This window comes from Perca fluviatilis, chromosome 14 (assembly GCF_010015445.1).
Source record: "Perca fluviatilis chromosome 14, GENO_Pfluv_1.0, whole genome shotgun sequence".
In the NCBI taxonomy this organism is placed as follows: domain Eukaryota; kingdom Metazoa; phylum Chordata; class Actinopteri; order Perciformes; family Percidae; genus Perca; species Perca fluviatilis.
This window is the reverse complement of record NC_053125.1, coordinates 22,273,880-22,287,843: the sequence shown is the minus strand read 5'-3', so window position 1 is coordinate 22,287,843 and position 13,964 is coordinate 22,273,880. Positions and strand designations below refer to the sequence as shown.

Here is a 13,964-nt window from a genome sequence, read left to right as displayed (position 1 = left end):
TTATCGGACAACTGGGCAATATGGAGGAGCAGAATGGTAAGTGAACATAGAGGGGGAAATATCTATTCCTGGTTCAAATCTCTTCAGCATGAACGGAGACATACTGAACATCCAAAAGAAGGGAACATCTTTTACAGCCTGCTTGTTTTAATTGTTTAAATGAATAACACTTGTTTTCTTTTTTACTTTTCAGATGAGATTTACTTCTGGGGATTAGGCAGCTCTGAGTATTGAATTTAACTAAAAACCTAAATCAGATTATTCAAAAAATCTAAGTCTTTTTTCCAGCAGCATGCTGGAGCCATGGTGTGATGCTGCTGCTGACCCGTGAGTCACTGCCTGTAGGAAGAGGGATGTTGGGGGAGGAGGAGGAGAAGAAGTGAATATTTTGACACTGAAAAGTTGTTGAATGCATGTCCTGAGTGTGCAATAAAAATCAGTGAGATTATAGAGCATCTCCTAAAATGAAAGCGAAGATGTCCAAAGTCATCCATTGCCACTGAATGCACCGTTTTGTCGGGTCAGAACCTGAATGTGTCTCTAAAAACAAGTTTCTGAAGCCATTTTTTTAGAAGGTTTTTCTGCCTCCTGCATGTCACTGCTCGTCAGATGCATGCTGAGAAAGTGTTGGAGGATAAAGAGCAGGAAAGGAAAAGAAGTAAGAAATGAAGAGAAGAGGAATTTATAAAGGGGCCAACAGGGAGGGATACTGAGTCATGAGGTTGATGTCCACCCGTGGGAACGAGGGAGGACAGAGAAAGAGAGAGATGGGGAGGAGGGGAATTAGTAAGAAAAAAAGAAGGGAGTCAAAGCCTTTTTCTCAATCAACCATTTGATTTTCACAACAGGATTTGGAAGGAAAGTTTAGAGTGAAACATTCACTGCATTTTACTGTAGGAAGAGGAAACAGATCAGTATATTTCAGCAGCCTGTTGCACCAGCTAAAAGTATGCACTTTATGCAACGATGTAACTCGCTAACTTCACACTAAAAGCACTATCTCCACTTACATTAAAACTAAAACTAGGTCGCCTAAAACCTAAATATTGTTGAAGAGAGTTTCATCCTGTGTAACATTGTGATGAAACTTAAAAGAGCACTTCAGAGATGTATTATTGCACTCCTATCAGTCCCTCCAGAAAGTTCCCACAATTTCATTGCATCAATATCCCGCATATTCCATCGCGTTTTTTAAGAAAACGTGCCGCATAATCAAGGATTTTTGCCCGCAACAATCACAAAAAAACTCCACATTTTTCTGGAAGGACTGTCATATAACTATTTTTTTTTAAAGGATCAGAATCAATGCAGCAGAACCAGAAATATCTTCTTTTTCATTCAACACATTCCTGTCAAAACCTGGTGCCTACATTACCCACAATGCAACTCAATTCAATGCAACTATACTGTGATTTGGGTGACTGAAGTATTGAATAATACTGATTGTTGTCACGTGTTTGTGCAGGCAATATTAAAGCACAAAGGGATCGCACTGCTCTCTGAAACTTAAGCATGTTACACTTCAGGCCACGCCCCAGTTGGTGATGTCACAGCAGGTGCGTTGTCTTTCACAGCCGAGGAGAAAAAACACCTGCTGTGGTATCATTCATTTGGAGTTGAAATATGCTTATCGTTTGAAACCAATGGAGCAGCTTTTTTATAGCGCTGCCTCAACTGGGACCGTCAGACCAGAGCAGGGAACAACAAACTTCAGCAAAATCAGCCTTTAAAAATCTGTTTTAGGTCAAAGGAAGACTGTAGTTTCCCATAGAATTAACTTGGGAAAAAAAAGGCACCAAAAGAAAACACCAAACTTTGGTTCCCACTTACATACTTGGGATACTCCTGGCCTACTCCGGGGTCAACGGCAGCCAACAGAAAACAGCAGGAAATAAGGCCAGCATGAGAAGCAGAACGCTGCAGAGGAGGTGTTGCAGAGGACAAAGTCCTCAAGTTCAGCCCCTTCTGAGTGACAGCTTCCAGTGGAAACTGGACACACACACACACACATATATATGCACACTGGTGCTATCAAGCCCCAAGAGTGACTTCCTCTGTATCAGTGCGACTCTTCCCCTGAAGGAAACCAGCTCCGGTCCCTCCGGCGAGGCCCTGGAAGCAGCTCAGGAGATCTGCCTCTTGAACAAACTCTAAACTCGGGGTGGAAAAAATCCCCTCATCCAGGCCTGGAACATGTGTTTCAGCGCGGCGGCCTTATGCAACTCTGACCGAGTTTCACTTTTTTTTTTTTTTTGGCAGGTGGAGGGGGGGAATGTCAGCGGCTCCTATAGGAGGGAAAGCACACATCCACGAATGAGGGAAAAGAATGTGATTTTTTTTTTCACCTCTTGCAAAGGGAACTCTCCACATTGTTTGATTCACAGCTATCACTTGGCACTAAAGAAGAAGACAAAATCTGAAAATTAGGATTTCAGAAGGGGTTTAATCCTCTACTGCATGAATTTTATGATTATTTTCTTTTAGAGATTGGGATCTTCTGATCACACTTTAATCCAAAAATTGTAAAAAAATCAAATCAAATAAAAACTTTCCATTTATTAGGTGAAAACAGGCAACATATGCATTTCAAAAGTAGTTTTTGTCTTTATTTGTTGGTGTCTGGTGGTGTTTCCTCTTATCTCTTGTATCCTCCTATTCACAGAATGCTGTTCGTACTACCACAAATGACAAACATGAATCACTGCTGCGTGTCCCCTTGCCAGTCTATCTGTATTGTCTAAGAAAAATGCATAAAATGCCCCAAAAATAATCTTTAAAAAGAAATATCTATTTCTGTAAAGATTAATAAGGTGGTTTCTGTGTGTGGTGAAACCTTCAGAACTGCTTCTCACTATCAGAGGGAAAAGTCATTTACCACATGAGGCTCTTTCACCTTTAGACTAGAACATGTCCATTTTTTCTGCGAATGTTATAAACAATAAAAATAAACATTGAGCATAGTATTGCATATACAAGTAACCTAAAATGTCACGTCCAAGCAACAAAAGGAAAATCACAGTTTTGGGATATAGATTAAAGTTTTAAAAAAAACTAGTATTTTGAGTTAAAGTTGTTAGTCAGATGTATCTGACCCTTTTCTGACACTGTGCCACACCGAAATGCAACATTAAACTCACTCCAACTCCTCATTTGATTCATCTCAAACATGTCATCAAGCGGGAGGCTGTGAGAGTGGAAGAGACAACGACATAAAGCATGGGGTTGAGTAAAGCAACGGCGATCACAGTGTGGAAACTGGAATTTAGAGGAAAGTGGATGAAAATACTGAACAAAGCTTTTTTTTTTAAATCAGCAACGGAAGAAAGCCCCAAATCTTCATAACTTGGTATTCTTCTGGTGAAAGTTAGATCAATGTTTTCCATCTTTGCCGAGACAGTAGGAGGGAGAGAGAGAGAGAGAGAGAGAGAGAGAGAGAGAGAGAGAGAGCGAGAGAGAGAGGATGATGATGAGAGACAAAAAGCCCCATGGACGGCTTTATTGATTGTTTAGCCTTGTGCTTCTGCCCACATGTTAGTGATACAGTTAGAACCCACACAGAATTTAGAAAGGAGAGAGATAAACACATCCACAGAAATTCACACACACACACACACACACACACACACACACTAACTCACTCACTCACTCACTCACTCACACAGGCCAACACATGGGTGAGTTCCTCCCGGTAAAGTAAACTAAAAGACGAGCTACATTTTGTTTTATCTTTCTTCTCCTCTTTCCAGCTCTACATCTGGTCTGTGTTTAGAGGGACTTTCTCTCTTATCATATTGTACGTGCGGGCACGCGCACACACACACACACACACACACACACACACACAACACACACACACACACACACACACACACGCCGCTGACAGCCTCATAAACTCTTATTCACAGTCGGCTCAACCTTGTTCATTCTCTCACTCTCAAACTGTAATGCAAACAAAGGAGACATCTGCCTGCGATATGTTTTTTTTTTTCCCAAAGTTTGCAGAGTTAAAACAGGTTGGCAGCCATGGTGCAAATCTCCCATCATGCATCTGGGCTGCATCACCTGAACTGTTGTCAGGTGGAGGAGGACGTGTCCTGGTCCTGAGCTCAGCTACAGTATACGTATGTGCTCATACCTTTCGATTAAAAGCATCCAGGTAAGTGTTGAATTAAAGGACAAATCCACTCTAAAACAAGACAGAGCGCTGTAAAGAAGCATCGTTGTGCTGTGGAATTGATATACTATCGAATAGTATTGACTTGAATTGTCCTGTCAGCTGATATAATGTATCACAGGATCATTTTAGACTATTGACTGTTGTGGTGAGACCTTTCGAGGCTCCTTGAAACATTGACTCTACTGTCTACGGTGACCTGCGCACAGAAAGCCACACGTCTGAAACCAAACCCAGGAGCCCGCCAAGCGTCCATTCAAACTGTCTGTCAGTGAGAGACCACAAGCTTCTGATTGAGTGGAGGTTTTCTCTGGAGCCTTAAAAACTCTTGAGATGGACGACTAAAAAAAAACGCAGCAGAAACGCCTCATGTGAAGAGAAAGTATACAGTAACACCTCAAATTGTACTACTCTAGGCCTGTGCACTGACATCTGAATTACTGTAAATGCTAAATACTTCATTTGTCCCACAAGAGGCAGTCAGGTTTGAAAACAAACAAAATATGAAAAACAATTCATTCATATGCGTCAAAGCAGTCACAAAATATGATCAATTGACAAAAGCAAATCATGAAAATCTCAACGTGATACCACGACAATTCACGCGCAATTGCAAGGTAATGTAAGTCAATGGAGGCCAAACAGCATTGAAACACACGCCAAAAAGCGAGTATGCGTCTTAGGGCTGGACGATTTTGGCTAAAATCATAATCACGATTAATCGAAGAAGTTACCTTGATTACGATGAACGATTATTTTAAAAAAAATAATCTTTTCTTATAGGCTACTGTAAATATGTTCACGGTTATTTTTCTAATGAAAGAGTGCAGAATCTTTGTGATTCTAAAATAAGGAAACAACACACAGATAGCAATTAATGCTTATTTATTAAATATTTCAAACAACTTATAAATTTAAATCTACAACTGTAGATTTTACAATGAAATAAAAATAAAAAAGTAATTTAAGTTTTAATGTAAACGGGCGGAGTCACGTGACTACACACGCGGCGGCCATAATATGTTTTAAGGGGAGAGTACATTAACACACAGTGGGCGGCGCGGAAATATTAATAGGATTAAAAGACCGAAATAATCAACTTGGTAAAATTACGTCGGTTATAGGCTCTGAATTTCGGTTTCGATTATTTTTCGATTAATCATCCAGCCCTAATGCGTCTTGATAACACGCCAATAATGGCATATGAATTGGCGTGCCATACATACGCCACTTCATGAGATCAGTCTGAAAATCTGTAGTTTTAAAATGACAATACATGACTATACAGTCTCTAAAACCAAAAGTCATTTCTTACCCCAAATCAGCATGGATGGATTACTGAACGGGGCCTACCGGGTACAGGCCCAGGGACCCATAGGGTCAGGGGCCCTGACTCATAAAATGTCACAAAACGATCACAGAGCTAAACGACCACAAACGTACACAAAATGATAGAAAATGCACACGTAACGACTACAAACGACCTAACATGACAACAAAGCGACACAAAAAGACCACAGACACACAGAAGAACTGCAAAGAGATGCAAAACGGCCACAAAAAGATGCAACATGACTAAAAACAGATGCAAGACTTTCACAGATGCAAAATGACTACAAGTACACGCAAAACAACCACTAAATGACTACAAAGTAGGGCTGGGCGATATGGAGAAAACCAAATATCATGATATTTTTGATTAAAATACCTTGATATCAATATCGCAGTGATATTGTAGTGTTGACTATCGGTGCTTTCACAAAATATTTACACAATGAGATTTTTGATAAATAATCATCAGTAATGTAGATATAATGACTAAGTGGGTAAAGGCAAATAATAGAACAGTTACAACAGTCTGGTAAGTTCCGAAAATGACATAATTTTACTGTAATGCAGCCTTTAAAACCAGGAAAAGACAACACTTATTGCCATATTACAATATCCAAAATCTAAGACGATATCTAGTCTCATATCACGATATCGATATAATATTGATATATTGCCCAGTTCTACTACAAAGGGATGCAAAATTACTAAAAAGACTCTTGGGTTTGACTGTCTTGTTCCTATGTAGGGTGGTGGTGGGGTGGTGGTGGGGGGGGTCATCATAAACCATCCATCCATGCAAATCAGGACAATTTTAATTGTCCCTAAAAATGACTCAATATCAGCCGAAGGTTTTCAAACTTGAGATCTTCTCCTGACACGTTTGAAGACATACAAATACTCTGCTTAAATTCATGAATAATGTGTTTTTTCTACAAAACAAGTGAAATTACTTTGTTACAAAATGTACTACTCCTCCCTTATTAAAAAACAAACAAACATTCTGTTCATTTCAAAAGTTTTACAGCTGGACGCAAAACATTTCTAAATCATGATTGGCTTTCAAACTAGGTGTGATGTCACAAAATCCTGCTCACGTACACATCTTGAAGTGAGATTTAAAGTGAGCACGGAGGAACTTTTCCTCTTCAGCAGATCCACGTGAAAACAGACTTCTAGTGTCAAACTCTGCACAAACATCATTCAAACTTAAAAATAAAGTAACAAAAAGCAAAATAAATTTTTCAGCAGGTGGAAGGGGGGGGGGGGGATCTCAGATGCTTTGACCTGCAACCATTTCCCCTAACTCTAAAAACTGTGTGATAATGTCAACAGGAGTTAGAGCAGACGAGGAGGTGACGGTGAGGGACAGAGTGACAGGTAGACGGACCAAACTCCAAAACACGCATGACATCTCTGCTTCCTGAATTCCACTCTCTACACCCACAGCGTGCTGCCTTCAGGAGCATCTTGTTAACCTGCACATCCGTGAACCACAGCCACAGAAAGCCACTGCCACAAGATTTTAACTGATCAGAAAAAAAAAGATTAGTCAGACTTTGTTAATCCTTCCTGTTACCGAAAAAAAAAGTCTGAAACTCCAAAACAGAAACATCGTGAATAACTTTTTTCTCAGTTATTGACATGCGCACATGCTCTGCAAACACTGCAAACTTCACATATTGCCAATTAATTCACGTTTTATATGAAATTCCCACTTTTTTCAGCAGAATTTAATCAGCGGTCCGGATTCCTTTTTTTGTTTTTAAGCGTTCACGTGTAAAATCCTAACATTGGCTGCGGTTACTGAACGCTGGACACATCACCGCCAGCTGACAATAACAAACCCCTCCAATAACAAGCCTCTCACTTACACCCACCCTGAATAAATCTCAACATGGGCCGTGCACGGTGGCCGCTCGCTGCGTGCACTCGTGGTGACTCATGGACAAAACTCTCAAATAACAAAAACCACCGATCTCTCCAGAGAAACATGGATTTCAGGCTGATAGTAGAAAGTTTGACACCACTGACTTTGACTGCACCAGACTTAAGAAGCTGCTTTAACTCCCCTCCTGCAGCTGCACCGTGTGTAAAGTGACTCCAGGTGTGTGTGTGCGCGCGTGTGTGTGTGTGTGTGTGTGTGTGTGTGTGTGTGTGTGTGTGTGTGTGTGTGTGTGTGTGTGTGTGTGTGTGTGTTTTATATTTTTTTATTTCCTCTCTTACTTCTCGGCGGAGGCTTGCTGAGCAGCTCTGCGACGTGCCTCTGCAGCCGGACCACTCTGCCCTCCAGGGCGCCGGACCGCTGGCACGCAGACACCAGCTCTCCCTCCAGGTCCTCCAGGATGCTCACCGAGTGCCGGGACAGATCCGAGAGCTGCCGGAGCACCGAGCACAAGGTGAAGCCGCACACGTCCGCCAAGACCCCGAAAACCTCCGCTTGGTGCCGCGGACGCGCCTCCTGCAGCCTCCGGGCGTCGGGCTTGCACACATCTTTCGGAAGTATCGTCCGTTTGCAAAAAGGCATGATTACTCCCCCAACCCGAAAATAAAAGAAATAAAAATACACAAACTCCGCGGATAGTCAAGTTATATTCCTGTGGTCCTTCTCCCTCCGGTTGGCGCACAGACGCATGCTACGGATCCTCCGGGAGGAAAAAGTCCGCCGCTGTCGGAGACGCTTGGAGCGAGTTGCGCGTCGTGCGCCCTCATAGTTTTTGACTGCGAATGAGCTTTCTCTTCTTTTTTTTTTTTTTCTTTTTTTTTTACTGTGGAGAGGAGAGACTCAGCTGCTGGGAAGATTGGTATCAAATCAGCCAGAGTGTAACACACAACACATCCGGATTAAACTTTCAAAATCATAGCCCGAATATATGTTTTTTATTTTTATTTTTATTTATTTTTTAATCCAAACAATCGCCAAAATGGATTTGAGGATTAGTTTTGTTAATCAAATTACCGTCATTATAAACAGTATATCTCCATATTAAGAGTTTAAAAGGCTACAGCGAAAGTTCATGACATTTAAATTACATTAGCCTACCCTACAACAACAAATAATAGCCTAAAGAAAAAAAAAAGATTGGATTTAGAATACTTTTCTAATTGATACCTTTTCTTAAATGTAAAGATCTATTTTAAATGTATTTATGCAGGTGTCCTGATTTTGCAATTCTGGAAACATAAGTAGTCTAAAAATCTGCCTTTTACAGCCTTTGCTTGCATCATTCATTTAGAAGCAATTGCATCAATTTCAAACAGTATTGAATGTTTTCAGTAGAAATGTTGGAGTTATTTTGTTGCTCAGGGCACCCTGCTATTTTTTTCCTCTATTCGTGCTTTTATTTCGAAGCTGATTAACTCTGCATCCGATCTTATTCTGTCCGGCTTGACGTGGCGACACGGGGTGCAACAGTCCGGTGTTTCCCAAGAAGAAAACCTGTCTGAAGAGAAGAAGAAGAAGAAGAAGAAGAAGAAGAAGAAGAAGAAGAAGAAGAAGAAGAAGAAGAAGAAGAAGAAGAGAGATGGAGGAATAGAAGAGTAGAAAGATGAAGATGTGAAGAGGAGGAGAAAAAAGAAGAAGATGGGGTGAGGCGGGGGATGGATCAACTCTTTAGGGATCCTTCATGCACCACTGCGCGTAACTGTGCGCGCACACGTGTGTGTGTGTGTGTGTGTGTGTGTGTGTGTGTGTGTGTGTGTGTGTGTGTGTGTGTGTGTGTGTGTGTGTGTGTCGTTACCTATGTTATAATAGCCTACTTAGTGTAGTTTTGTGCGGAGGCTGTTAGCTGTGCAGCAGATTCAAGTCCAACAACCACCCATACGGGTGTAGCCTAATGCTCGGGTGTCCACATACTTTTAGCCATATTTAGGCTATCATTCTTTTAACTTATTTCTGTTGTTGATTAATCAACAGTTGTTCATGTATGACATACATATAGTCGATATCGTTGTCATGTTTTTCATGATGTGTCATATCGGCATTTGCAATGGAAGAACCACATAAAGCATATTGAACTTAGAAAGAAAGATAGAAAGAAAGAAAAAGAGTCACAGAGCTTAAAAACACTACCAAACATGTCAGCAATGGAAGAATTATTAAGATCTTTTACTTAACTTAAGTAAAAGTACCAATACAACAATGTAAAAGTACTCCACTACAAGTAAAAGTACCACCGTTTTATGCAGTGGTTCCCAACCTAAGGGTTGGGCTCCTTCCTAAGGGTCACAAGATAAATGTGAGGGGTCTTGAGATTGAGTATTGGGTAGAGAAGAAAAAAAACAGAGTTGTGCTTCACAAATTTGTATTCTTGTTTTCACTATTTGTGTCTACTTCTTTTTCTATTTTAATGACTCTTCATTTGACTTGCCAGCACAGATATTACATTAGGGGGGGTCAACTATAACATATCATAAAACCAAAACAAAACGAGGTCCAGACTGAGATCAGAGCCCACTCGTCTTGAGACCTACATTTCTGGATAAGCAGATACAGGGGTGGACTGGGACAAAAATTCAGCCCGGGCAATTCCGTCCCTTACCGGCCCAATTTCAGACGGGGACGTTATTTGCTTTATAATCAGGCAAAAAAAATCAGGCTCACGTGAGATTATGGCACCAGCAGCATGAGGCGCACTTCCAGGATTTCATAATGAAATAATACACACACTGGAGCGATTCATAAAACCTTCAAATGAACTATCTTAGAATGAAATGGAAATGCTCGCATATTTAAAACATATTATTACATACTTAAACACCCAAAACACCAAAGTGCGAAAACATAGACACAGATGCCAGCTTTTATTTTGAAAAGTAGAAGCCCAACAGCACCAGGCAGGAGGCTCCAGGCTAATTAGCTAGTTTTGGTCAAACTAGTGGGAAACACCAGTGTTGCCACATTTTTCCTTTTCATTTTTTTTTTTCCATCAGCCCAAATCGGCCCAAGAGTGCACCGGCCCTTCTGGCATTCGCCAGAACTGCCAGATTGCCGGTCCGCCTATAGGCCTATATGAGCAGATAACAAACCAATTGCTGAACTAATTTCCTGCTAAATTTCATTCCTCATCTGAAGCTTTTTACATATGTCAACATTTTCATGTGCCTCAGAAAGACCACACGCTCATTGCATAACACAGTCACGAGGTTGCGATTAGATTTCACTGCGTACTAGCTCGTAGTACTTTTTTTTTTTTTAAAGGGAGCTTCCTGTTTTCCTGCTTTCCTCGTAGTCCCTGAACGCACCCTCGTTTCGAGCCAAAGCTTTCTGGTTAACCAACATTTCTAACTTCTCAGATTGGATTCTTCTTCCTGCCCACAAAGTGACAACAAGTGTGCAGGGAAGAAAAGCTAACACCAACAGAAGTGGTCAGAGTGTCTGTTTGTGTGCTTTTCGGGCCCAAAACTGTGTTTCCCCCCCCCCCCCCCCCCCCCCTGGACAGGAGAAGGGTGGAGACCCTCTCTCCTCCCTCTCTGGAGCGGTTTTATTCCTCCTTGCTTCACAACTGTTTCCCCCAGCCAGCTGCTCACATCCTCTACTGTAAATCGTACAATCTGTCCTCTGTTCACTTCCTCTCGTGAGGGATGACGCATGAATTAAGAGTTTAATTCCAAAAATGAGAGTCGAGGAATTTAATACTTACTCTGATTAATGTACGAATTGTTTTAATATGTCTTCCAGTGTTGTTGTGAAGACATGTCACCCTAATGTTTCTGTATCCATGCATGGCATTCATTATTAAGCATGAATCACCCGTCATTTCGCAATTCTGGGCACGTGGCTACGACGAAGCTTTGACTTCCATCCGTTTGTTTATGCGATACGTTTGTTCACTTGTCAATCTAATGTGATATGTGTCCATTAATTGTGAGAAAACATGCTAAACTTATACACAATAATGCACCTTTTCTGTTTTCACACACATGGACGAACTATCAGTGCCATCGATTGGTTTCTTGTCGTTTATTGTCAACTTTTGTTCAAAATATCTCAGAAACTAGAGATAAGATTTTCGTGAAATCTCTAAGAAAAGGGAAAATGACACCTCTCACCTCTTTTGTTTCATCATTTTCAAAGTTCCGTCATTTGCTAAACGCCTCCTAAAAACGGCTAACCAATCACAGCAAGGCACGGAAGCTTGATGAAGCGCTGTGCAGGTATAGGCCTATATTTTTTGGGGCCTTTTTGAAATAAGGAAGGTGTCTATTTGCTCTAAAGCAAGCTCCGTGAGTTATTAAGTAACTCTTACTATGACATTTTCTTTTGTTTTGAGCCTGAGAAATGATTTTTCTCTCGTTATCAGCACTGGTCTGGATTTAATTGTGATTTTTTTTTTGTGTGTATTGGACTGCAACTAATTTGTGTTTTTGAGATTGTTGGGTTTAAGTGTGCAGAAAACCCGAAGTGGAATTTTGAGTTGGATTGTGCTTCATCATGTGATTGTGTTTTTGTATGAAATCTCTAAATACACCAATATTTAGTTTTGTACTAGCTTTTGAGTTATGGTGTTTATAGCTTTTATGGTCATTCACTGGTGAGGGTGTACATTCTTTTAAGATGAACATCCTTTGTGACATTTGATTTAAAAAAGAAACAACAACCAGTAACCTGTATCTTACTGCCAGGAGAGAGACCTGGCTGGCACCCCAAACAAAAGATAAATCATTTAAACTCGAGCCAAACTGTCACAATGTGCATCTAACTCGCTTATTATCTACATGAATGAATGGATCTTTTCTTCTTGTTAGTCATCATGGGAGATTTATCAACCTATTGGGGGTTTATATCTAATTAACTTATACATTCTTACCATCATTCATTTAAATGTCGTCCTTTTAATCACTTTGTGACAACCCCCGCCCCTTCCCCGTGTCAGCTGAAGCTAAAGGACACACGTTGTATCTCCTCCTGCAGCTCGAGGTGAATTTTACTGCATGGTGAAGTTTCAGCGCACTTCTTTGCAACACTTTCCGAGACTCTCCACTTTCTCCGGAGCCTTGTGAATACTCCCCCGTTCCTCTTGACGAGGCTCGCGAACGTCCCCTCCCCCCTCCTCCTCCTCCGCCATCCCCAAAGAAAAGCACATCTGGTCCTCAGAGCGCCCCCTGGGCCCCCTTTAGCAACCCCTCCCAGACGTGAACTTGGCCTACCTAAATGTTTTTGTTCATGCAGCCTGTGTCTGTCTTATGGAGAGGGGGATGGAGAGAGAGTGAGAAAGAGAGAGAGAGAGAGTGAGAAAGAGAGAGAGAAGGAATTTTAACATAAACTGCCTTTTATTGACACAAAAAACATCAACATGAGAAACCTATAAGAGACAGAAAAGAGGGAGTGAGGGAGTGAGAGAGTGTGTGTGTGTGTGTGTGTGTGTGTGTGTGTGTGTGTGTGTGTGTGTGCAGCAGAAATGTTGATACAAACTGTTATGTGCAAGAGACTGGAGAAAAGAGAGAAGAAGCGGAAGGGAGCGGCCACATGACATCATCGTGTACAGTTAGTTACCAAGGTGTTAGTCTGTATCCACGACGATGCATTTAGGGGATTGTTTCGGTGCCGCCGGAAGATCCGCTGGACATCCCTCATTTTCGCCATGTCCGTCACCTTCCTCTTCTTTTGTGTTGGCATTCTAAACTCCGGTCAGTTTCTGAGGACTATGGTTAACAGCTCCTCAGATCTCTGCAGGGTAGATCCAGACAGCTAGCTAGACTATCTGTCCAATCTGAGTTTTCTGTTGCACGACTAAAACAACTTTTGAACGTACACGTGTTCCACCAAAACAAGTTCCTTCCCGAGGCTATTTTGCAGAGGCACCGTTATTGCGTCCGGCACTTAGCGCCGCCCAAGACGACTGTGATTGGTTTAAAGAAATGCCAATAAACCAGAGCACGTTTTCCTCCAATCCCGGAATGCTGTGTGGACTAGCCAGACCCTCCTCCGCAGCGCTGTGGAGGAATGTCTGGCAGCGTTCCACTAATCGCATCAGTAAGCCAATCAGTCGCCGTGACAGCCAACGTTGTCAACTCAAGTCGATTAGTCGTTGAATCAACAAGATGGCCTAAACTAGTTGTCAAAAGCACGCCTGTGAACCCGGCTGTCAACGAGCCAATCAGCTGACAGTCAGTCAGTCAGTCAGTCAGTCAATCACATGGAAGCAATTGATTAGAAACAGCTGTCCTCCCTCCATCCTCCTCCTCCTCCTCAGATGACTGAGTTCATTGTTTCAGCAGCTCAGCCCACTTTTCTCCGGCGCAGGGCGCACGCTCCAAATGTACCTCCATTACTTTGACTTCCCTTCTTCTCTCTCACTCCGCCTGGCTATTATTAATATTTAGTCTTTTTCACTTTACTGCAGTCCTTCATCCCTTTAAGTAGAAGGTTCCATTTGTGTCACATCCTGATGCTCTAACCCAAAGCGCCTCATATATGTGTGATGAGTTTATTTCAGCGGTTAAGCAGCCAACCGGAGCT

General features: G+C 41.7%; 1 protein-coding gene across 1 annotated transcript in view; it reads right to left on the bottom strand.

Annotated features, from left to right (window-relative positions):
• nhsl2 (NHS-like 2) overlaps positions 1-8,212 on the bottom strand; it is a 158,676-nt gene extending 150,464 nt beyond the window's left edge. The window contains 1 exon segment of the mRNA XM_039822494.1: positions 7,730-8,212. Coding sequence (XP_039678428.1) covers positions 7,730-8,030 — 301 coding nt within the window. The 5' untranslated portion in view covers positions 8,031-8,212.
• Between the last annotated feature and the right edge of the window lie 5,752 nt (positions 8,213-13,964).